General features: G+C 42.8%; 2 protein-coding genes across 5 annotated transcripts in view; both read right to left on the bottom strand.

The window, feature by feature from the left end:
* Positions 1–1733: 1733 nt before the first annotated feature.
* Positions 1734–8902, bottom strand: smpd2b (sphingomyelin phosphodiesterase 2b). The gene is made up of 11 exons (XM_068593391.1): positions 8623–8902; positions 7515–7631; positions 7321–7417; positions 7105–7181; positions 6595–6688; positions 5629–5718; positions 5454–5536; positions 5150–5282; positions 4353–4457; positions 4058–4241; positions 1734–3249 (listed from the first exon to the last, which is right to left on the bottom strand). Exons 2-11 carry the CDS (start codon positions 7562–7564, stop codon positions 2825–2827), a joined length of 1338 nt encoding a protein of 445 aa, XP_068449492.1. The 5' UTR covers positions 7565–7631; positions 8623–8902; the 3' UTR covers positions 1734–2824.
* A 2569-nt stretch (positions 8903–11471) lies between these two features.
* Positions 11472–23009, bottom strand: part of LOC137796355 (transcriptional enhancer factor TEF-5-like) — a 16572-nt gene continuing 5034 nt past the window's right edge. The window contains exons 2-14 of one of the 4 annotated variants that reach the window (XM_068594249.1): positions 20643–20707; positions 19773–19835; positions 19511–19573; positions 16856–16867; positions 15779–15904; positions 15581–15621; positions 15439–15495; positions 14917–14981; positions 14678–14814; positions 13596–13769; positions 12910–13053; positions 12664–12816; positions 11472–12107 (exon numbers count right to left, since the gene is read on the bottom strand). In XM_068594249.1, the coding sequence (XP_068450350.1) occupies positions 11994–12107; positions 12664–12816; positions 12910–13053; positions 13596–13769; positions 14678–14814; positions 14917–14981; positions 15439–15495; positions 15581–15621; positions 15779–15904; positions 16856–16867; positions 19511–19573; positions 19773–19835; positions 20643–20707 (1214 nt within the window). In that variant the 3' untranslated portion in view covers positions 11472–11993. The remainder of the gene's footprint in view (positions 12108–12663; positions 12817–12909; positions 13054–13595; positions 13770–14677; positions 14815–14916; positions 14982–15438; positions 15496–15580; positions 15622–15778; positions 15905–16855; positions 16868–19510; positions 19574–19772; positions 19836–20642; positions 20708–23009) is intronic. The other 3 variants (XM_068594250.1, XM_068594251.1, XM_068594252.1) reach the window with 3 other exon arrangements.

Raw genomic sequence — 23009 nt, 5'->3', positions numbered from 1 at the left:
AGCTGGCAGAGGAAGTCATGAACGCGCACCTTGCCCTGCCCAGCCCTGCGCCATGAGACCGCGCCCACGCCAACACAATGCGCCTCTCTTTGCTCAACTTTCTCTCGCTCGTCTTGACGAACACGTTGCATTGGCAAACCAGTAGCGGGAGGAGAAGGAGAAAGTTACTTTTGAGTGTTTTTGTTTTAGGGAAGAAATCATAAGTAGAGCAACGAGTACATTGTGGTTGCAGACATCTATTTGTAGTTTGGGTATGCACCTTTCCCCAATGAAAGAAAAGTTCGTTTTACACGTTTTTTTTAAAGGGTTAATGGAGCAGGGAGGAGACGTAACGTTTTGCTGAACAAATGGGAATTCATTTCTTGGATTTTTCTTTTGTGTGTGTGTGTGTGCAGATATTGTGTAATTTAAAGATGTAAAGATGTCCTTTTATGTAAATAATGCTAAAGCTGAAAAGTAACTCCATCGTTGAAGTCAATGCACAGTGGTGCAGTACAACATAAACGTCTGCCTAAATATAAAGCAGTATAAGTATACATTTTTCTTAACTACAGTAGTTCAGTAAATGTATATAGTCCGTGTAAAAATGATGCGTTCATAAAGTCATATTGTTTTGGTATATTTAACTTAGGTAAAAGATGAGAGTACTTCTTCCACTCCTGGAGACCAACAGGTCAGTGAAGGCCTCATTCCTCATCTCAACATGTCACACAAAACAGACCAGATTAGGACAGATAAAGACAAATAACACAAGTGGTTTATAGAGATTATAATCTCGCGGGCGAGTCATAGTTCAAACCTGTTCACAGTGCGTCTGAGTCCCTCTTATCGCACGACTGCAGGAGGAAGAAGAAGACAAAAGGGGAATTAGTTTTATGTATTTATTTTGCAAAATAATGTAAAAGGAGGGTAATGAAATAGAACTAAATATGTGTGATATGGAGGATTTCCCTTCGACCTACCTAGAAATCACAATATCATGCAAAAAAGCTTTGTTAACAATGCATGCGGGAAACAAACATTATATACAAACAGAATTTTGAAAGGCAAGGGGTCGCGCAATCAATGTGTAAATACCAAATATTTCACCAAAATCAACCACTCGTGTAAATGATATTCTGATGACAACTTATTCTCGTCGTTCAAATAACAATACCACAGGGATCTTTTGTGACAATAACATAACTGATTTTGGTTTGTGCAACAAGACACAAAGAGCTCATTTGCATGGTGTTGTAGACTCATTTGCATAAAGCACATGTATTCAGTGCGTGTCAGGATTGGTTCGTGCGGTCTCTAACTTCACCGATTGTTTGGCGTCCCCCACTGTGACTGGCAGTTTCACTGCAGGTAGTGGCACGGTTATGGTTTACATTACTGCCTGCATGGGAAGAACATAACATGTAATATGTACCACACCCATGGGTGCTGTTGCCCTGAGGGCATGCCTGTGCCAGCTGGCATGCTGTGCCACCTCGGTCTTGTAATTACTTGTGGAAAGCCAGTTTGGAGTCCGTGTGTGCGAAGTTCACCGGTCACACAAACACACACACACACGTACTGACATTGCTCTCTAGTGGTGAATGTGACAGACACACACTCTGAGACAGACACACACACACACTCCGATAGAGACATAGACACACACAAACACTGAGAGGGACACACACTCGGAAAGAGACACACTGACACACACACACACACACACACTGAGAGACACAGACACACACAGCAAGAGTATAAAGTGTTTATTACTGCCTTCATAAATCATGCTCATCACGATTTTCAATTGGAATGAACATAAAGTGTTTTTAAAAAAAAAAAAAAAATTCTACATCTGTTACTAAATTAGGAACCAACAAGTGTTTTTCCAACATCGGAGTGAAAGAATACAGTTTTAAAATGATCAGTCATTCTTAGGCTTTTGGTGAGCTATAATACTGTTTTACAGCCATTTTAGATGATTAAGTACTTTCCTATCCTACATGAAAGAAAGTGGTTCATTGAGTTAGTCGACTGAGTGCACTGCACACTTTCTACAGCACATTTTCTACAAAAAAAATAAAAAAAAATCATCACGTCGTAAGATGATGATACATAAAGATACTTCGCAGTGCAGGACAGTGAACATGAGACATGCCGATGCAGTGTGTGTCCCCTTTTCCGTTCAATACAATCCTGAAAGCTCTGAACTGGTGCATAGGAAGTGCCACTGGAAGAGCTCTACAATCAGTCCCACAGAGAGTTAAAAAACTGACCAAAAATGTAAATCTTCAACATTCGGAGTGTCTGTTTCTTCAGTGCTGTGGAGACCACAGGGCGTCTATCTAAAAAAAAAAGGTAAATCTGCAAACATTCTGGACCCATGAGAACTCTGTCCACATCATGACAAAAGGCTAGCGTGAACATAAGAAAACACAGAAACAAACTGGTCCCGCAGAAACTACTGGATGGTGGAATGCAGGTCCGACCTCAGGCTTAATTAAGAAACACAAAACGGTCACCTTCACGACCTTCAGGAACAGCAGCAGCACGGACGTTTTATGCTATGTAACAGGGAGAGTGTTCGTTGAGGTGCATTGAGGCTAATGTACGGGCGTGAGAGGCTGAAGACGAGTATATAAAAAGTACAAAAAAAGATCAAAGCATGTGTCCTGCACTACTTTCAGAAGACGCTCTTTGGAAACTCTTTCTGCGGCGGAAAATCTAAAATCTCAAGAGCGTATAACACATTCACAGGATAAAAGCTCCTCAAACATCCACCTTGAAGCTCACATCAAGGGCTTCTTGCAGTGAGCCCCTGTAGAGCCAGTCTGCTCCCGTTTTACTCCTCGGGGTTAAAGACGCTGGGCTCGTGACCCTCTGGGGATCTCCGCTGAGCGTTGTGGGGCTGAGCCAGAGGAAAGCCCCGGAGCTTCTCCTGCAGACTTCCCACAGCCAGCCTCATCTGGTCCTCGGCGCCCTGAAGAGATTTCAGCTCCATGGTGTAGAAGACGTACAGCATGGCGGTGGTGAGCAGGATGGCGAAGCACAGCGCGGCCAGCAGGTAGAAGGAGGTACGAGGGAACGGTTGCTCCGCTCCCAGGGCCAACCAGGGCACGGCGGCGATGGCCAGCTCCAGAAACAGCAGAGCCAGCCCCATCACCCCGGTGCGTGATGCCGTGTAGCGCATCCTCTCAGCACAGTGCAGGCCCACTTTGACTTCAGTACGCGCCTCTGTCACAATGTCCACCAACTCAGCCAAATTGCCTGAAGACATGAACAAAGAAAGGCAAGGAGAGAGTCAAAAACCTTGAAACTCAGTGAAGTACCACAGAAAATAGAGGCTCCAGCCATGTGAGCAGCTCCACGAAGCTGTGTTTAGGCGCCATTTGAGTACAATACAACATTAAATATTCAATGTGCGCCCTATTAATTCAACTAATAGTCGCGAACATCAACTTAAGTTTTAATGAGGAACTTTTATTTTGTGTCCTCGTCGAGGACGTAGATGAGGACGAAGACGAGGACAAAGATGAGGACAAAGACGAGGACAAAGACGAGGACAAAGACAAGGACAAAGACGAGGACAAAGACGAGGACAAAGACGAGGACAAAGACGAGGACAAAGATGAGGACAAAGACGAGGACGAGGACAAAGACTAGGACGAAGATGAGGACAAACACAAGGACGAGGACAAAGACGAGGACGTGGACGAAGATGAGGATGAAGACGAGGACGAATACGAGGACGAGGACGTAGACGAAGACGAGGACGAAGACAAGGACGAAAACGATGATGAGGACGAAGAAGAAGACGAAAACGATGAGAACGAAGACGAAAACGATGATGAGGATGAAGACGAAAACGATGATGAGGACGTGGACGAGGATGAAGACGAGGACGAGGATAAAGACGAGGACTTGGACGAGGACGATGACCAGGACAAGGACGAAGACGTAGACGAGGACGAGACGATCCACCCATAACCGTTGAGGTGCTTCCGCCTGGACGAAAGTGATTGACCGACACTGGCGTCACTAGAGCCGCTCAGCTAGCTTGGCTGAGCTAACGTACCTGCAGCAGAGTCCTGGTTCTTCAATGTTCTTGGCCCATCACCCTCGGTCTCAGTTGGACAGTGAGTCTCCAGTCTTAATACAGAAGTCAGAGCCTCGTGGTCCGAGTACGGGAACGGATGGTCACGGACGGAGCCTTTGGTAGTCGACATGAAATCACAATACACGTCCGTTTTGGAAGATCCCTGGGAATAAAAAAAAACAAAGGGAAATGCTTTAGGGGTCAAAACACATCACAAATTAATCTGATGACTTCAACATCCTGATTGTGGGATTGGGATACTACTGTCACCCACCTTGAACAGGATGTAGTCGATTCGAATTCCTTTCTCAAAGGGAGCGAGTTCCTTTTTACCGATAAAAGGGTTGTCCGCTATTAGAGTCATACCATCCTCACATCCCTGGAAAATGTTTTGTTAAAACAAAGTAAAAGAAAACTTTACAACCCGACTCATGTCTTCATAGTCTTGACCATTAATTCTGTCAGTTATGATAACATCTAACTTGCCATCTGAATGCTTGAGACATGCGGCCACAATGACACTGCTGATACAGCTTCACAGTTTTTTGCAGAACTACTTTCTGACCAAGAAATGTTCGTGTCTTGGATGATCATATTGTCACCTGACTTTTACATACACACACATGTTTTAGAGAAGTCTAATTTAGGAACTTGTTAGCCATCTGTGCTGCTTGAGCCGTCCACGACTGTTCCAAAGTAAAATATTAATAAAAACAATTAAAATATGGCCAAAACTACAAGATAAGATCCACATTAAAAAAAAAAAAAAAAAAAAAATTAATTTTCCATTAATTTATATTAAAGTAAAGTATTTGATTAAAAATGAGAATAATCAATAGTCAATCATGGGGCTGAACTCTTTTGGAAAGAAATATGCAATTGTAATTATTTTTTGCTGATATTGCAGTTGCTATATCATTTGTAATATGAGAGTGATTGAATCTGTACCAAACTTTTTTTTTTTCTTAACTCTGTAGAATATAATGTGTGGGTCAGAATATCTCTGCAGCATGACCAGAAAGAAAGAAAGAAAGAAAGAACTGATTCCGATCAATATGTGCCACTACCTACGTCAAATTTAGCAGACTCTATGTAAGAGTCTCGGAGTCCAGTGTAAGATATCAGGAGTCTGTTGCCAAGGTCCTGAGGGTGCATGTTGAGGTCGCCACCCAGAATCACCACATCTGCTCCAACAGAGGTGTGGCTGATGGGCACAGAAAGAACAAATGCAGTCGGACCAGGGACACAAACAAGATGAGACTCAACTTAATAAGTATGTACTTCTTATGAATACTGTCAGGCACTGAAGTGTTGCGTTAAACACTTCAGCAACTCCAACTCTTTGTGCAGAAGCAACAGACAAAAGACACACTACCGAACAAACTGCTGCAGCTCCCAGGCCTGAACCACGCGGTGAGGTAGATAGGAGTCCTTGTCTCTGCAGTACTCTGCATGCAGCTGAAAACATTACACACAGTCGGCAGAAAATTGATCAACAACTGTATACGATACATAGGCAGGGGCTGAGAGCTGATGCTGGGAAACCTTACATGAGTCACGTAGACGTTTGCAGTCAGGCTGCCGATTTTTAAGACCGCCATCCCAACAGCTTTACCTCCAAACCAGTCGCCATGTTGAGCCTGATTATTGGGGGAAAAACACAATGTTACAAGACTGATTTGCTTATTGGCAAAGAGAGCGTGTAAAACACCAAAGAATCCAACATCCACTCTGACAGAGATGATGTTTGAAGGTGGCGCTCCACACTGGTGGCCTGTATGCTTAAGAGTGGTTTCTAAGGTTGTGATGATCACCTGGACGACAAGACTAAGCCCGAGTGCAGCCTGGGATTCCCTAATTGGTCCGCTATTAGAGGCACGCAACATGGTTTTAGTTTGTCAGCAAAATTATGGAAAAACTAATGGCCCGATTTGCTGAATGGAAACGTTTGCCTTCAGGGCTTTCTGCAAGAAAGGGTTCATTATAACTTCCTCAACCTAACGCAGCAGTAGCTTTGGTGCCTAAACCAAAAGGAGATTGCTGGCAGAAAAACTTCTCCCATGTGCAAAACTCTGGAACAACACAATCAAATGTTTCTAGCATGTTAAAATATTAAGTTACTAAATCATAGTACTTTGTGTGATGTGTTTTTTCTTGACCATATATGCAAATTTATTTTTGACTCATTTCACCTAAAAAAAAATCTATGTTTTTTCATTTGGCAGAGGTCTATGATATAAAAGTGCCCTTCTTGTCGGAAATAGTTTCTATTTTGTGCATTTACTGTCTTTGTTCAATTGTTCTTTATTTTAATGTTGTTTATATGTCATTGCAGTGGCACCTCTTGGTTTTATGTCTGTTATGAAGCACTTTGTAACCATGTTGTAAAATATTGCTACGTGGCTAAAAATGAGATTATCTTTTCCAACCGTTTTGCTTATCATTGTTCACTTTCATCACGTCATATTTGTAATGTACGTTACAAAACAGGTCCGTCTCCGGCTCTCTAGACTCACCATGTAGGGATAACCATTCAGTGAGTAGCGGTATAGAAATGTCTCATGGATTCTGTGTTTGGAGAAAATGGCCAATCCACTGCCGATGACTCCGCTGAGGAAAAGAGAAACAGGACATGAAAAGAAGTGGCATGTTCCACATACCAGCTTGAGTAGTATGTGATTATTGTCTAAAGAAACTAGACCCATCCCTGATTGCCATTCAGATCTACATTATTGTTAACCAAGTAGGTATTGTCTGATGTTGACATGATAATTTATCTGCTCAAGATTACATTTTTGTTGAGGGGATTAGAAAGGTGGGGCCTTTGGGTAATCTCAGTCTTGTGCTTTGGTATGGAGGTCAAGAAAGAATTAAAAAGGCACAAAAGTTAATCCTTTAGGTACTGCCTAGGCTTCACTTATAGTAGCTTTTTTTCCGACAGAGCCACTTCAGGAGCCTTTTGATAATATGAAGTGTGAATCATGAATTAAATCTTCGATTGAAATGAGAAAAGAAAGAGAAATTACCTTTTGAAGTGATGAGTGTGAGGATGACTACAGACAAGTTTCTTTTTCAAGGAGAGATAGTCTTTCTCACTCCACACCTGAAAAAAAGAAGGGATACTGTATTATTCATACAAGTGTATGACTCGAGGTCGGTCTTCATTACAAAAAATAAATAAACTAACGGAGTGCATGAGCTGAAGAAGTCAGTCGACTATGCAATCTCTGGCGTTCACCAACCTCTTGCAGTAAGACAATATCATGCTCTTCCTTGCACAGCATATTTCCAATCATGGCATAGCGCTGAGGAGTGTGTTTGCTCAGGTAGCGGATCCCCCTGAGAAAGTAAACAAAAACTGTGTTTTATACATATGTGAGGCCAAAAAACAACAACAACGGTGCATTTCGAATCGCTACAAACCACAGCCACTGACCAGCAGTTCAGGGAGAGGACCCGGACATTGACAGAGTCTGTGTTAGCCATGCTGGCGGATCAGAGGATCAGTAGATGATGGAGTGTCAAATCAGGTGAGAGATGACTGGGACAGCTCCTAATGCGACACGTTAAATTATTGTTATTAATATGGTCATTTTTGTGTTAAATGATCCAACACATTAGTGCACAACAACTTTCCAATATATATACACGTAAGCATTGTAATAGAATTGGAGTAATTCAGCCGAATTGGTATCCCGAACAGCTTTTATTAAGTAATGCGCTACCTGACCATGTGTCATGCAGCGCAGGGAGATGTCGAGTTTTTCGTTCCAAAAAGAGACAACGTCGAGAGGCGACTGCGTTCACTCTTTTCTCGTGGGAGTGAAACAATACACCAGCTCCAAACAGAGTGCTGACATGGCTCTGCTGTCTGGAGAGAATACCGGGAAGCAGCAATGCAGTGAAAACCAAGAGGGGGAGGTGGGGGTTGGGGGGTCTGGTGTCAGATGAAGGACTGATTGTTCATTGTGTTGATAAAACAACAAAAATGATCAAATAAAAATGAACAATTGCCTTTCTAAGGCTCAACATGAACCTGAAGTTGTCCAACACACCTGTCTGTGTTTATAAATACGTGTAGAGACAATACATGTCGCAGCCATATGAAATGTTAATGCCACAGACACTGAACTTTTTAACCCAGAACGTGGTAACACTTTCTGACACCTCTACAAAAAGGTGGTAAAAAGTTTTTCCACGAGAGCTCCAGCCCAGCCGAATCAGCATCAGCATACTGCAAATGTAGAGTACTTGGTACGTGGCTTTCAGACCACGTGGATTACGTATTTTGTTTCCCGGATACATTATTGAAACCGCTCGGACTGTTGTCGCCTTCATTGTCACGTGACGTCGACGTTTAGCGGTAATAATCAACCGTTAATCACTACAGGTAACCCGGGTTGATGACGTTACCTGCTGAACAACTCTTAGCAGGAGCCGTTTTACTGATGTTTGTCTCTGTAACGTGTAACTGCTAACGTTTCCGGGTGCTGTTGACTTGTTACCAAAATGGTTTATTTATTGAGCTAGCTAAGTAAACTCACCTCACGAACCTGTTGACGTCAGCTGAAGTCAAGTGGACCGTTGGACCGATTAATGTGCCGTAATGTTAGTTTAGCTTCGGAGCCAAGACACGTCCTTTAAGCGCACGAGCTAGCTAATTCTTACTGTAACTCATCCTTGGTAATAATTAACGAAGTCGGTTGTATAACATCTCGGAACACTTAACTTAGTGGAGTTTGGCCACTACCATTGCTATGAGCTTTTCCTGCCAGCGTAAAGTCAGCTGGGATAAAAAAAAAAAGAATTGTGATTGATCTCCGGTTGTGTTTTTCCCTCCAAAATAAAACCGGAAATTAAGTTTCATTCGTATTTCACCGACATGAGTCACCGAGGAAATGTATATAGAACAACATTTTATGAAGTGAATTGTTACTGTGAATATCTTAGTTAAAATGACATTTTAAAATGCAAATATTTTGCAGGCAATATTTAAATTAGGAGGTTTTCATCCAACATCCGGTTTTATTTTTGCTTACTGATAGTTTCCGGTTTGAGTTCGGCAGCCGCAATTACTTCTGGGAGATGAAGTTCTTTTTGTCAAACGCTTGGCACACGCAAGTTAAGTTAAAGTCCTTAATTTAACCCCGATGGAGAAATAAAAATACTCAATGTAAAGGAAATGGCCCACGCAAATAATACATTATCAATGCATTAATGATTTCCCCCTCTTTAATAGGGACTCACACTTTTTATAACAGGCTACAAGCCAAAGGGGTTAAAACCAAAGGGATCTTTGGTAATCGTACTTGGTCTGATGTTAAATCTTAATGTGAAAGTAACCAGTACTCACGGTATATTTGTCAGGTGAATATAGCGGAGTAAAATAAATGACAAAGTTTTAATGTAGTGAAATACTCAAGTAAATACTTACAAGAACCTCAACATTTTACACTACATGAGTACTTGTACTTGCACTAAATTCTGATTATTAATTTCAGCCAGACACTTTTGAGGTACTTTAACATTGGTTACTATGTTGTAATTTCAGTGAACCAATATCTCTGGTCCTCATGATGCTAAACCTTAGCATAACGCAACACGTGGGACCCCATGGGGGAATTATATGTTATTGCACCTTGAATTCAGTGAAATGGGTAAAAAAAAAAAAAAAATAGTCGCAAAAGCAAGATCATAAAGCCCAATTGTGGAAGCCAACAGTAACATAATATGTAGTATCTACAGGTCTAGCAGTCTGTTTGATATGACAACAAAAACAAAAACATTATGGACAAAACAAATTTACAAACATGTTTAATAAGTTTTCTGGGGGAAAATGGCCCCAAAGGCACCATGCGTCTTTTATTGTTAGATACATTTGTTTGATTACATAGTCCAACCTCTACTTTGAAGTATAAAATTGCAATGCACAATGGTAACAAAGACAACAGTAAACCACCTTAAACCAAAAAAAACAAAAAACAAAAAACTGCCCACACCATTCAGAATATGATACATTAGATATCTCATTATTAATTATCAATATCAGCACAATCACACATTATTTTCAGTGAGGCATATGGCAAACACTGAAAGTCAAAAGACAACAGAATCAAAAGGAAAACATGAATCTTGATAATGGCGAAAACATGTCTGTATAAAAGATGAATTGAGAAACCTGCTAGAGGAGGAGTGTTATTGTATCTAGCTTGTGAAATATGACATTCATCAAAGCCAGGTGCAATTATCCCGCCGCATAATATCTTAAATTTGAACTTTTATAACACAATTGTCCAGTGAACCACACAGAGTAGACACTTGTCTAGCAGGATCCACGGGAGGACAGTTATCATGCCTCTAATAGGAGTCCTGCAATACTTTTAACATCTCCATCACAGTGGAAAACGATTAATACATCTCCAGTACCCCACCCTGCCCTCCCGCTTTTTATCTTCCAACCCTATAAATAACAATCAATGGTCATACTCCACAGCACAGAGACAATAGCTCTCATTCAAGACAATTATTTTGTTTGATTTAAAAATGATTTAATGTTTAATGTCAGTAAAAAAAAAAAGAAGGAAAAAAAAGAGTCTTAAATATCAAAACTGAACTTTAATCAACGAATGCAGCTTCTCCACACATTACATCGGAGAAGAGTGAAGCAAATAAACCGACTTCACAGCATACAATCTCTTTTTTAAACAAAAGAAACAGTGATTAACTCTCCCTCCTCCACTTAAACCATGGTCTCTGTGCTGAGTTACTTGAACACAAATATGAACAGAAAGTCGTCCCCCCCCTCCAAAAAAATTCTCCTATGTAACACATATTCCTTTAGCATCCACTGACTCACAGTATACAGAAACAATTCATTTTTTTTTTCAATTAGGCTACATAACTCAAGGCAGAAAAGAAGCACTGCTGTTGCTTCATCTCGCCTTCTTGTTCTTTTAAGTGCAACCAAGCACACGTCTTCAAACGGAGAGAATTAACAGTGGATCTCGTAAGGATGGCAAAGCCCTGGCTTTATGTCAGGCTAGCATTTTACAAGGCATCCCTCGTGTCAAAAGTCAGTTATAGATAGATGCTTGTAAGACCTGATTTTTGAGCTGTGTAATAAAATGTAAAAAAAAAAAGAGAAGCAGAACCTAAATAGTACGGTAACACAATTGACCTTCTCCCTATACATGTGGACTGTAAAACTTGGGATGATCTTTAGGTAAAAACAACAGGCTACATGAAAATGAGTTCTCGCATCCCAGTTCTCTGTGGGCCCAAATACAAAAAAGAAACGCCTCAGAAGATGTCAATCTGAGAGGTTTATTTCCAATTCTTTTGGACAAAGTACACCTGTCGGACTATTTTGTGATCGTTTAAAAACAAGAGGTAGTAAAAAAAAAAAAAAAAATTTAAAAAAAAGAAGAAAGGCAATCCAAAGTGGCAGGCAATGATATAATCTTTGGAGACAAGGCACTTGCTTTCCTAACAAACCTACTGCAACAACACCACTTGGCTCTGGTTTTCCCCTTCCGTGGTCCTGTTCTCTCTGTACTACAAGAGTCTTTTCAACACATTCTCATTCCCTCAATAAAACGTTTCAGGCTCCATCAATTACCTTGGCAAAAAGTGACCCACTTCATCTAAAGCATGTTTAAACACATGGAAAATAGCTGGTTGTTCGAAAAATCCGTAATTCTTCAAAATGTATTTGCGTGTCGGCACGTTGAGATTCTTTTTTTTTTTTCCCCCTCGCAAACAAGACTTTATAAAGCATAAAATGTGTCCGTGTGAGCTCGGTCTGGCATTGTTTGAATGTTTTTTGTTGTTATTTTTTCCTGGATGGTTGAGCTGGTCGAAGAGCGATTGTGTCACGCTTTAGTCTGGCTTTTCCAAAAAACTCCCTGAGGAGCCGTTAGTCTTTAACAAGTCTGTAGACGTGATACTGAGCTCCATGTTCACTTGTGGAAACCTCAAAAACAAACGCTATACAGAGCAAGGTCTCCTGGGTGTCACGGTTTGTCACCACCTGGGGGGGCAGAGGGAAAATGTCAAATGAGAAACACGAAGCAGGCCTGTTTGGAAATACTGCAGTGAAAAACTGTTAATCGCTTCCTAAATTTGTTAAAGGAATATTTTGACATTTTAGGAAATGCTGTGATTGCGGAAAGTTAGATGAGAAGATTGATGCCAGTCTCACATCTGTGCTCTAAATGTAAAGCTAATGCCAGCCGCTGATGAGCTTAGCTTAGCATAAAGACTGGAAATAGGGGGCGAAATGGCTATCCTGGTCTGACGGTAACAAAATCCTCCAATCACCACATCTAAAGCTCACTAATTAAGACGTTATACTTAGTTTAATGTACTAAAACCAGTGTAAAATGAGCCAAGCTAGCTGTTCCCCTGTTTCCAGTCTTTGCGCTAAGCTAAGCTACACCATAAAGCTGCAGAGTGTAGCTTCTTATCGACCGTGCAGACTGGATAGTGGTATCGATCATCTTATCCAACTCTGGTCCGTCTCACATACACTTCCAGACACGTCACACTGTTCCTTCAACGAGCCGGTCAAACCGAGTGAGCGTTACCTGTAGGATCGTGAAGTTTTCAAGAACACTGTTCATCATGTATTTTTCGGGCAAGTGTTTGAGTTTGTGGATGAAGTTGATCATGTACTCGCACATAGGAGAGCGGTGGATCCTGTAAACACACCTTCCTCCCTCCAGGCGGGCGTATTCTGTCTGTAACACACACACACACACAAAGGAGTGAAAATGAGAGGCCGTGTATCTGCTGTTTGAGAGGAGAATACAGAATCGATGGAAAGCTCTTACCTCTACTTTCTCGACAACCTGCTTGCCAAACGAGCAGACTTTGGTTGAAACAGTGATCGTCATGTTCTCGAGGCTGCTGTATTGGCTGCTCACGCCGTAGAAAGAACCCGGGCCGTCCTGCATGCCGCTGCTGTTCAGGTCGGCCTGCGGACGGGAAACGTTTCATCAGAGAGGCGGTGATGAGGACACACTTGGATGGAACTCAAATGCTTGTAGAAACATGGTTTGTTTAGTTGCAAGGAAACATTTTAAGGCCTTTTATGGTGTTTTGTTTCTGTGCAGCGACTCGTTTTTTTGGGGAGGGCGAAAACTTAACATGTGCAGAGACGGTTTCCTAAAATAAAGAGAAGTGTGCAGAAGGAAGCAATCTATTGTGAAATTCCTTCTGTATCCGTTTGATCTTGAGTTCACCTTGCTAAGAAAACCATCTCTGTGTCATAAGAAAAGGAAGTTGTTTGCATACTTTGCTGCCAAACGTTGTAGTTTACAGTTATTAAAAACTCTGAAAAAAGGTTTTTGTATGCCTGTCAGTACACAGAGAAGTCATTATTAGAAAAAGCGATAGTAATGCAATGGGCTTTTGTCAGTTAAACATGAAATGTCTAGATATAATACGAGCAAAAAAACAGACAAAGTGATGTACAAATGCACAATAACAACTAAGAACTGGGTAAATAACAACCCACCCAGAATTTAACGAGGAAGAACGCATTCTGAGGGCCTTTCTCGTAAAGCTCTTTGAGCCCGCCCTTCTTCTCCGGGAACTTGTCGTAGATCTGTCGGATGTCCACGGCCTCGAGGAGCGGGTCGCTGTACGAGGGGTTGGTCTGTCCAATGTGGACGAACAGGTGTTTGCTGTACTGCAGTGGACACAGACAAAAGAGAGCAGAGGGGGACGTGAATAACCTCAAGAGCATCCGATGCAGAACTTGTCTACCAAACCTCACTGCTGTTGTTTTTAGTGTTGTACGTTAGGTATCAGACAGCTTTAGTACATCAGGACCCTTCAGACTGGGTGGGGTATGTTGTCAATGCGTGGATGAACTGGGAGACACAACAGCATACCAACGTAAAAGCCTCATGGGAGCAAGACACCGAACACGAGCCAGTCAGAGTCGTTTTGCATCTCTTTTGGTGACATTATGCAGTTGAATCAGAGCTTTTAGGTGCTTCTTCTAGTCTGAAACCTGCACCTGGACTTCAGTTTTTAGCGGCTTATTGGCAGCTAATTGTAAGCCAGAGAGCCCTTTCTGGCAGAAAGATGTTGAAGTAGTGATAGCAATACCAAGAGCAACAATATGTGTGTTGGATGGACGGATCAAAGTCAAGACTTACATCTAGGAGACTGGTGTTCAAGAGCTGTGAGAAGCTGACTCATTGTCTTTTTTCAGTATTATTTTAAGTCACAGTTTTGGATAGGTTTAGACAACCAAACTACTTGGTTTTGTTGAGTAAAACACTACATATACTACATGTACTGCAGTAGGTCAGATATGACAGACAGCATCTAATGTGGGCCGGAGTCAGGTGCAAATAGCATTGTTGGCTGGAAAGCTGGATGCATGTCTCTGCCATGCTGGATACACATTGGTTGTCCCGTACAAAGCATCGTTGGCTTGTGACTCCTGTGTGCTCATAGCCTTTGTTGAAAAAAAAAAAATCTCATCGGGATCAGAACCTAGCGGCTTTTAAATGAGCTCTGTGACTTTCTGAAAGGAAATGTTAACTTCAATAAGAGGCTCTGGCCCACGGGTACATTTTCACTCACGTTGTCTGGGTCTCTCTGGACCTCCATGAAGGCCGAGTACTCCAGCATCCGCAGCTTAGAGGAGGCGATGGTCCGGTCCTGCCACACCGGCACAGCAGTAGCAGATGGAGGAGGAGGCGGTGCCAAGGGCTCATAACCTAAATGACACACACACACACACACACACACACACACAAGCATTCATAAAAATAATTTCTGGTTTCCTTTTTGAAGCATGGGCTTTTTTACTCGATACTTACTAGGTATGGATTGTGGTAAAGGACCCGATAGGCTCGGGTACGGGGGCTGTGCAAACTGTTTGAGACTGAAAGACAACGGATGGTTCAGTGAGCCAACGAGCTCGACTTTACACAGATGCGTACGACACGTGGATCCTTCTATATGTGTATTTCTGGTAGATATAGTGAGTAACTGTTAGTGTCAAGACGTCAGCAGGTGCTTTTGCACCAGCTGGGCGTACGTCCACCTTCTTCAATTCTTCAGAACAGATGTAAAATCAATGGATTGTGCGTTCACTGATGACTCTAAAGAAATGCCGTGTATGTTTTCTTTGAATATTTCGTGCTTGCTAAGTGAACGCAAGGCATCGAAAGATGAGGAGAATTCCTTTTCCCCGTGTATTTTTTTTTTCTCAATTAAATTTGAAGCAGTTCATTCGCTCGGTGGTGGTTTTAATCAGCGCAGGAAACGTTACAGTACACTGCTGTGGAGAACCAGAGCTAGTTCTGCTTTGTGCTGGACCTCGACCAGAGGGACTTTACCCGTGGCTGGTGCGGCCGAGCCCAGGAGTCCTTCCCGAGTTGAGATCTAGAACCAACCTAGTGTGCAAAGACGCGATCTGTTAAACATGCCCTGCAACACCCACCTGACGTCAAACACAACCAATAATAGGAGTGTACTTACTCCTGAGAGGGTCCAGGTTGTCCTGGGAGAGAAGGCCAGAACTGGAGAGCAAGGAAACATTGGTAAACCTTTTTGTCGGATGAACTTGTTTTTGTTCGTCTTCTGGGTGAAATCGGATGCAATTTTCTTTAAAAATGACAAAACAATATAACAAAATATGTGTTGTATGTGTGGAAAAAAAATGAGTGGCGGGCTAACTCTGGGTGGTTGGTAGTGGGCAGGAGGCAGTGGTGGAAGGTGATTCTTTATCATACTCGGGGAGACGATCTGTGCGGACGACAGTGCTGCCATGTTCTGCAGGGCTTTGTCCTTAGACGCTTGATCCTACGGAGGGAAACGGAGGAATAACGAGTCAGCCACTAGGTGGCACTGTAACCTCAGCATGATCTACTGTTGTGTTAGTAGAGGCTTGTGGACTGCCACACTACACGCTATCTAGCTTGATTAACAACTAAAACATCTCGATTCTGCAACTGATAGGTTCGATAATCTAGAGCAAAGCTTTCAGGAGTCACAATATACTTGAAACAGTTGGGTTTAGCAATCAATTAAAACCACTTCTTCTAATTATTCTCAATAAAGCAAATGTGTTTTTGCAGCTGGGCAAAATGAAGCAAAGGGCAGGACAGAGAAGATGAAGCTGCACTGGTATTTAAGCTGTTTTGTATTCAAACTGGTATGTTACCAGCCTCCAAAACAGGAAAAAAAAAGAGAATGAAGAGAGTGCATTAGTTGGAAATGCATCGAGAAGTCCATCAACAAATTTAATTACTGCTGAATGAAAGCGGTCCAATGTTGGTGAAATACAAAGCAAAAGCTACACAAAGCCAACAAATTCCTTTTCACGGTGCATGAAACAGATTTCAGGATTTACGAAGACATTCAAGCTTTGATTTGAATACACCAAACTATTTTTTTAAATTTTTTTTTGAAATGCATCCACTTGCTCTTTTTTTTCTTGAAAAAAATGCACGTTTGGGTCAATCCTGCTATAACTTTGCAGTTTAAAAGGACAGACGTCTCAGCAGCGAGACCCCGAATCAAAGAGCGACACCCTTAATGCAAAGCAAGCAAGACTTTGTCTTCCCTATAGAGGCTGAGGGGATTACACTACATCAGGCTGGATGTGGCTGCTTCCTAAGCGTTGATTCATTACATGGTAGTAATGGGGCGGGGACGCCATGCCAGCAGAGGGCCACAGCAAGGGGACAGTGCACTGGTGCTGCCAAACAAAGCGGAGGAGGGAAGCATATTGCACAAGTCAGATCCACTTACCAAATTCATCGCCTGAATCAAAAAAGAGAGAAACCATTAGTACGGTGCAGCTCTAAATGACGTGTTAAGATGAGTTAATAGTGGTACATGGGTGCCATAATCTGATGTTTTTACATTAAAAGCCATAAAAATACGCTTGTTTAGAGGGTTTCGAGGTTCAGTAGGGACGAAGGTATTTGAAGAATGCTTCAATACAAAATGATCACAGTATTTTTTTGAACTATATTAATATTATTGGGAAAAGAAAATGTGCCAAAACGTTTGCAATACATTTGGTGATGTACATTATTATCTTATTGTATTGTTTCATTGGACAGCATAAATAAAATGAAAGTTAAAACAATACAAATTAATTCAGTCAATCATCATGTATGATGAATATTAAGTCTTTTTTTGAGGATATTCTTTCAGTAAGTTCCCCATAACAATCTGTAGAACAGGAGCACATTGACCAGCTGTGATGAAACATTTAAATCCATGGAGGTTTAATTGCACGAGCCTTCAGTGAGTTACGTCAAATGTGCAGCTGGTACGACGCCGTGCGTCCATTTCAGCCGTCACGTGTTTACTTCCTGTTTGTTCAGCTGATGCGGCAATTTATTTTTATTCCACAGTGGAAAGAGTCGCTTTATGTCAGCCAACTTAGCTTCTTAGAGAGCGGCTTGGAAACGAGTGTGTTTTTCTACTTTGCCTCGATTTCCTAATTTTCTTATTTCCTAACTTGGATTAATACTTGAACAAAGCGTTGGGACTGCACGCACATTATATTAGTTGATATCTGACACTTAAACGGGGGGGAAAATAAACGTAAGGACAGCATTGGTGTTCTGACAATACCATCATCCAACTAAGGTGAACTCAGGAAGCATGAACACAAATTACTGAACTAAATGACACGCTGAGTAAACATTCTCAATGTAAATATGTATTTGGGAAAGGGTTTAACAAGTACACAAGAGTATGAGGTGATACAAATAATAATTCAGTCAAATATGTCATGTTTGTGTGAAGGAGGCAAAATGCAGATTGTTGTGTGTGTGTATGTGTGTGTGTGTGTGTGTGTGTGTGTGTGTGTGTGTGCAAAAAAGTAAGAAGTGAGAAGAATATGATTCACTCCTTCGAGCAGAGAGGATTAAAGTCACCACACAAAGGATTAAAGTCACCACACAGGATATATGACAAGCCATGAAAAACCGACAAGCTGATTTTACTAAACGGCTGCCTGTCGGCAAATCTTTTGAGCACACTTTCCACAAAACATGTCAGAATCAGATGTATCAATGCACTGAGGCCAAGTCTTGAACTTTTATTATGCAAACTATTGACATTACACACACAGATTGAACCATTTGGTAATAATTGCTTTATCACTTCACTAAATTGTGCTTTTTTTTCTGGTGCGGCATCGAGTAAAGTCAGCAGGATTGAAATATGTCTTCACATAGTTCATAGAGTCATTCTGCTGGGATACAATGAAAGGATTGAAGTGAGGTGAACGGAGTGAAAGAGTTATCGTATAAACTCAATAATTAGCACAAAAACAAAACGTCATCGCGATGTTTCTTATCGCGATACTCAGCACATCACAACATGTTTAAAATTGCATCGCATGGTGGCTGAAGTGTCTCGAGTACGTCGCACAGTGAGGACCCCGGGGATTCCCTCCCATTCTCCATGTGAACTTATACTTTGCATTCAAAACACGTTTGGGCATTCGTGCCACTGGATGAACAAGTTCAGCCTTCCTGCTACACAATAAGTGACTTGTGGATGCTGGCGTCCACCGCCGGATTAGTCTGCATTAAAAGGGGTTAATTTAAGTTAAAGTTAGCACTAAAGAAAAGCCACATTTTCTTTGGCAATCCCACAAGTCTGCATGTTTAAGTTAATATGCAAAACAGATTTCGTTTCTTTTTTTAAAAAAGCATGAAGAGAGACCAGAGGGATCGAAAGAAACTACAAGACAAAGTCAAAAGGAGTCATCTGATGAAGATTAATGTGTTTTTTTTTGTTTTGTGAATGTTCAGTTTTGTATAAAAAAAAATTTTTTAAAACACACACATCACAAACAGACAGACACGGTAAAAGTAGAGGAACTAAAAGTATCAAAGTAGAAAGAGTTGTAGGGAAGAAAGAAGTCTTAGAGAAGTGCTGCAGAGGCCCGGCTGGCACAGAGGACAGGAACAGAGCTGGAGCGGTGTGCTGCTAAATCATCACTGGGCTCATCAGAACAGCTTGTGTGGCATTCCTCTAAAGCAGATACTGTACTTTCACTACGCGGGGTGGGAGATGGGGGGGAGGATTAGTTTTACAGTTCATGCAAGTCTGGCTTACAGCGGGGCGGTTAACAAGCTCTCATCTGTTTGTGCGGCGCATGCGTGGCACAGAAGCGGGACCGCGGCTACACGACAAGAGAACCAACTCCGAAACGACGCTCGCGCCGTCGGATTTATCCCCTCGACATGATGGACGTCGCTCGCCGAGCCCTCGTCCATTTATCTAGCGGGGGGGCGGGGGGGAGGAGCCGGCCTCGCGGCAAAGCGGGGGCTGATAGCGGTGCGCACAGATAAAGGTCGGTTAGTGCCAAGCCAAGCCTTTTTTTTTCTTTTTTTCTTTTTTTTACCAGCTCCGCCGAGCCCGCGGTGAAGCGCATACCTTTAGCTTTGACTGGATCTCGCGAGATTTTCTCCGGGCGAGAACCTGCAAGTGGCTAGAAACCTGCACAGAAGAATAGCCGAGAGGAGGGAAGAGGAAATAGGAGGCAGGGAGAGAAAAGACAAGGGAAGAGAGAGAGAGAGAGAGAGAGAGGGAGAGGGCGAGGGAGAGAGAGAGAAAGAGAAAGAGAGGGAGAAGCCGTAACCAAAGAGGAAAGAGACGCCCAGTCAGTGTTGCCGGGAGGCAGGTTTGTGGCACCTACCTTTATACCGGCCTGGTATTCACGAACTTTCTTCCGTGCTAACACCTGTATGTGACTAGACACCTAAAGGGGTGTGAAACAGGTTTTTTGAGCATGAAAACAACATGCACTCGAAGATGCGTGCACACACACACACGCACGCACGCACACAAACACACACATATATATATAGCAATACATCCGATGAAATGAACAAACCCATCAATGAACTGATCCACCCACGTGTACTGCCTGTGCAGCCGGGAAATTTCTTATTATTAGTATTTTTTTTTGGCCACCTTTGTTAAGAAAACACACATGAATGAGCCTCACTGTTGCGATGGGTGACATGTTTCGGCATAGTTACAAACATTGGCCCTTCAGTTTATTTTGAGTCAATCCCAGATACACCACCCAGCTGCTATAAATACTGACTTTAATCCAGGAGGGGGAAAAATTGAACAAAATAAGAATAAGAATACCAATTGTGTATTCATCCACAGCTGAAAATAGTCCCGTGTGTGCCGGCTGATACTACTTTGCATTTAAAAAACAGCTAAACTGTATGTTCATGACTCACTTTTTATAGATTTACAGATACGGAGGGCTTTGGTGCCACATGCAGGAAAGACAAACTACCACAGTGTTGGTTTTGGTCTTTTCACAGGATTTGTATGTACATATATAATAAAACCAGAATCATCCTTTAAAGAACTAGTAATCCACTCATATTTGTAATTAAGCATGCCATCAGGAACTACAAATCCTTTATATAACAGATGTTATTAACGGCTTTCACCCATCTGGTGTTGTATCTGTTGTGTCTTACTGTGAGTAACTAAAACAAACTCGTGCGTGGTTATTCTGATCCATTCATCAAATCTCGTTCACCTGTTTTCTTGTGCGGGTTTTGCCCGTCCTCAGCTTGATGTACCTCGCTATCAATTCGTTGCGACCTGTAACACAGGATGAAAAGGAAAGAAAGGTCACAAAAAAAGTACACGAGAGTACGCGACAGAAGAGTTCAGATTGCCAGATATGTGACAATACCCTGAAATGGCCAGCAGGTGGCGGTCTTACATCATACGTTGCGTGCGGCTCGTTCAGTAGCGTGACCTTTTCCCAGAGCTCCCCAGACCCAACGCAAACACACTTTAGTCACAGGTCACAGACCATAATAACACCTCTGTTTCCTCCAGGAGACCATATTTAAAAACGCCCCTTCTTCTTTGAAATACGGTCGCTATTAGAAAAAAAAAAAAGGCTTGATTTTCTTGCCTTACCTCAAAGTTTTCATTAGCTCGTTTCACACCTACTTATCGTCAGCTCACGTGGCCCCGAGGCCTAATTATAGAGAGTCGCTTAGAAAACAGAACCGTGTCTTTAGTGACATGGCATCTACTCTCGAAATTCTGCACAAACAGGTTGTGCAGGGAACAGGCTCCGCATTCAGGCCTTTTGAAGCGGCCCTCTTCACATTCAGTGCCGTACGCCAGATTTAAGTGCGGCCGGGAACAAACAAAAGTCATCCCCAGGTTGTGAGAAGAGCAAGAAGCCAGGGGGAAAATTTGTGTTTTTCATTTCTTGCCTTTGCCAAGTCACGTTCGCTGGGTTTCTGCGGCTGAACGTTGGGCCAGAGGGAGAGGTCGGACCGCGCTGTCATTAGGAATAATGAGCCAAACTTGCTGACAGAAATTTACACCGGCCGGTCAAGATATGCCTTCTTGAACACACACAATAGACTGTATGTCTCGGAGGTTTCAGAGCATCCAGACACATAATGACAGGAGAAACGAGTCCTGCTTTTTCGCACACACACACACACACACACACACACACACACACACACACACACACACACACACACACACACACACACACACACACACACACACACACACACACACACTCTCTGCAGCACTTGGCCTCCAGAAGGCCCTGGTTAGTGCAATTACCATAAAAGTACTGCGAGACCAGCTCCGGCGAGCTCGCGGCGCTCACCGTGCTCTCGAAAAAGCAGTCCGACCCGGCGGTCGGCCAGCAGCAGAGCGGAGCTGAACTGTCTGCCGATACTGAGCCACCCCCCCCCCCCTTCCCCTCCTCCCAACCCTTCACCCCCCCACCGCCCCGGGCCAAGGATGGACACGCCCGCTCCAGCGCCTCCGCATTCCTAGCATTCCTCTAAGCCTGTCACATCTGTGCTAGCCAGTCTGATTGGCCCGGGCCTGCGAACACAGCCAGAGCTCAGGCGAACACACACACACACACACACACACACACACACACACACACACACACACACACACAAGCTCTTCCAGCTCTGGGAGAAGCAGAGGTTAGAGCCGGGGTGAGGGCCATTAGGTTGGGGTAGAGGGGGGGGGGGGGGGGGGGGGGTCGCCGGTTAAGAGGGGCAAAAGGGGCAGCTGATGCCGTAACTCTTGGAGGAAACACAAAGCCATAACTGTCTCTGCCAGCAACTGCCACCTGGCAGCGAAGCAGCCCCCTTTTCCCAAAACAACACCACCGTGTGACCCCGCACTCAACGGACAGCAGCACCTGCTGCCGGCCATCCCCGCAGAGGATGGCAAAGAAAGAACAATGCCAGTTCGACCCCCGCGCAACTGTCACTCTCAATCTCTTCAGCAAAGGATCAGAGGGGGGGGGGGAACAAAAAAAACGCCATTGGATCGTCTCAACCACGAAGTTCTGCTACGAATTTCACAGATATCTCGTTGCAAAGTACTGCAGCATGAACTACAGTTTGACTACGAAAGAAAAAGATAAGAACTTCTCTGGTGAGGTGGGTTTCAGTGTTGTGGGTTAAAGACATGAAGGACTCCCGACATTGAGGTTGAAAACATAAGCTAAATATCTCCTCTTTTTTTGTTTAAAGCAGACCATGAAAAGATTTTTTCTAGCTTGCTTTATGGCAGAAAATACATAGTGTGGTATAATCAAAAATGTGTTTTGTTCATCTGTTGCACAGTGCAGTCTTGTGGTTGTGAGCTGAGATGATATCTACAGATTTTCTCCAAAACATCTGGTTGGTTTCGTGATATTTCAAATTGAAGCTTTTGTTTCATGTGACATACAGTTTCCTGCAGAGACACCACTTTGAAGCGAGTCGGACAAACAACTCCAGTGTTTGATTTCAATGAAATTGAATGTTAAAATGATTTGGAAAAGGAAGCCGCCAGACACATTCTCCGGCACGACTCCTTCTGCTTTTGTGGAAAGAGACAAACTGGATCGTGACAC

The sequence above is a fragment of the Clinocottus analis genome, unplaced genomic scaffold, assembly GCF_023055335.1.
Source record: "Clinocottus analis isolate CAN_PGR_092001 unplaced genomic scaffold, fCliAna1.0.p SCAF_3, whole genome shotgun sequence".
Taxonomy (NCBI): Eukaryota; Metazoa; Chordata; class Actinopteri; order Perciformes; family Cottidae; genus Clinocottus; species Clinocottus analis.
The sequence above is the reverse complement of the archived record's forward strand: the minus strand, read 5'-3'. Positions and strand labels throughout refer to the sequence as shown.

Excerpts from the sequence above, each read along its gene's own strand:
- smpd2b (XM_068593391.1), bottom strand. The coding sequence starts at position 7,564 with ATGGCTAACACAGACTCTGTCAATGTCCGGGTCCTCTCCCTGAACTGC. Across the intron at positions 7,182-7,320 it reads ATATTGTCTTACTGCAAGAG|GTGTGGAGTGAGAAAGACTA; the intron begins GTTGGTGAACGC and ends TCTTTTTTTCAG. Across the intron at positions 5,283-5,453 it reads GAGCTGCAGCAGTTTGTTCG|CCACACCTCTGTTGGAGCAG; the intron begins GTAGTGTGTCTT and ends TGTGCCCATCAG.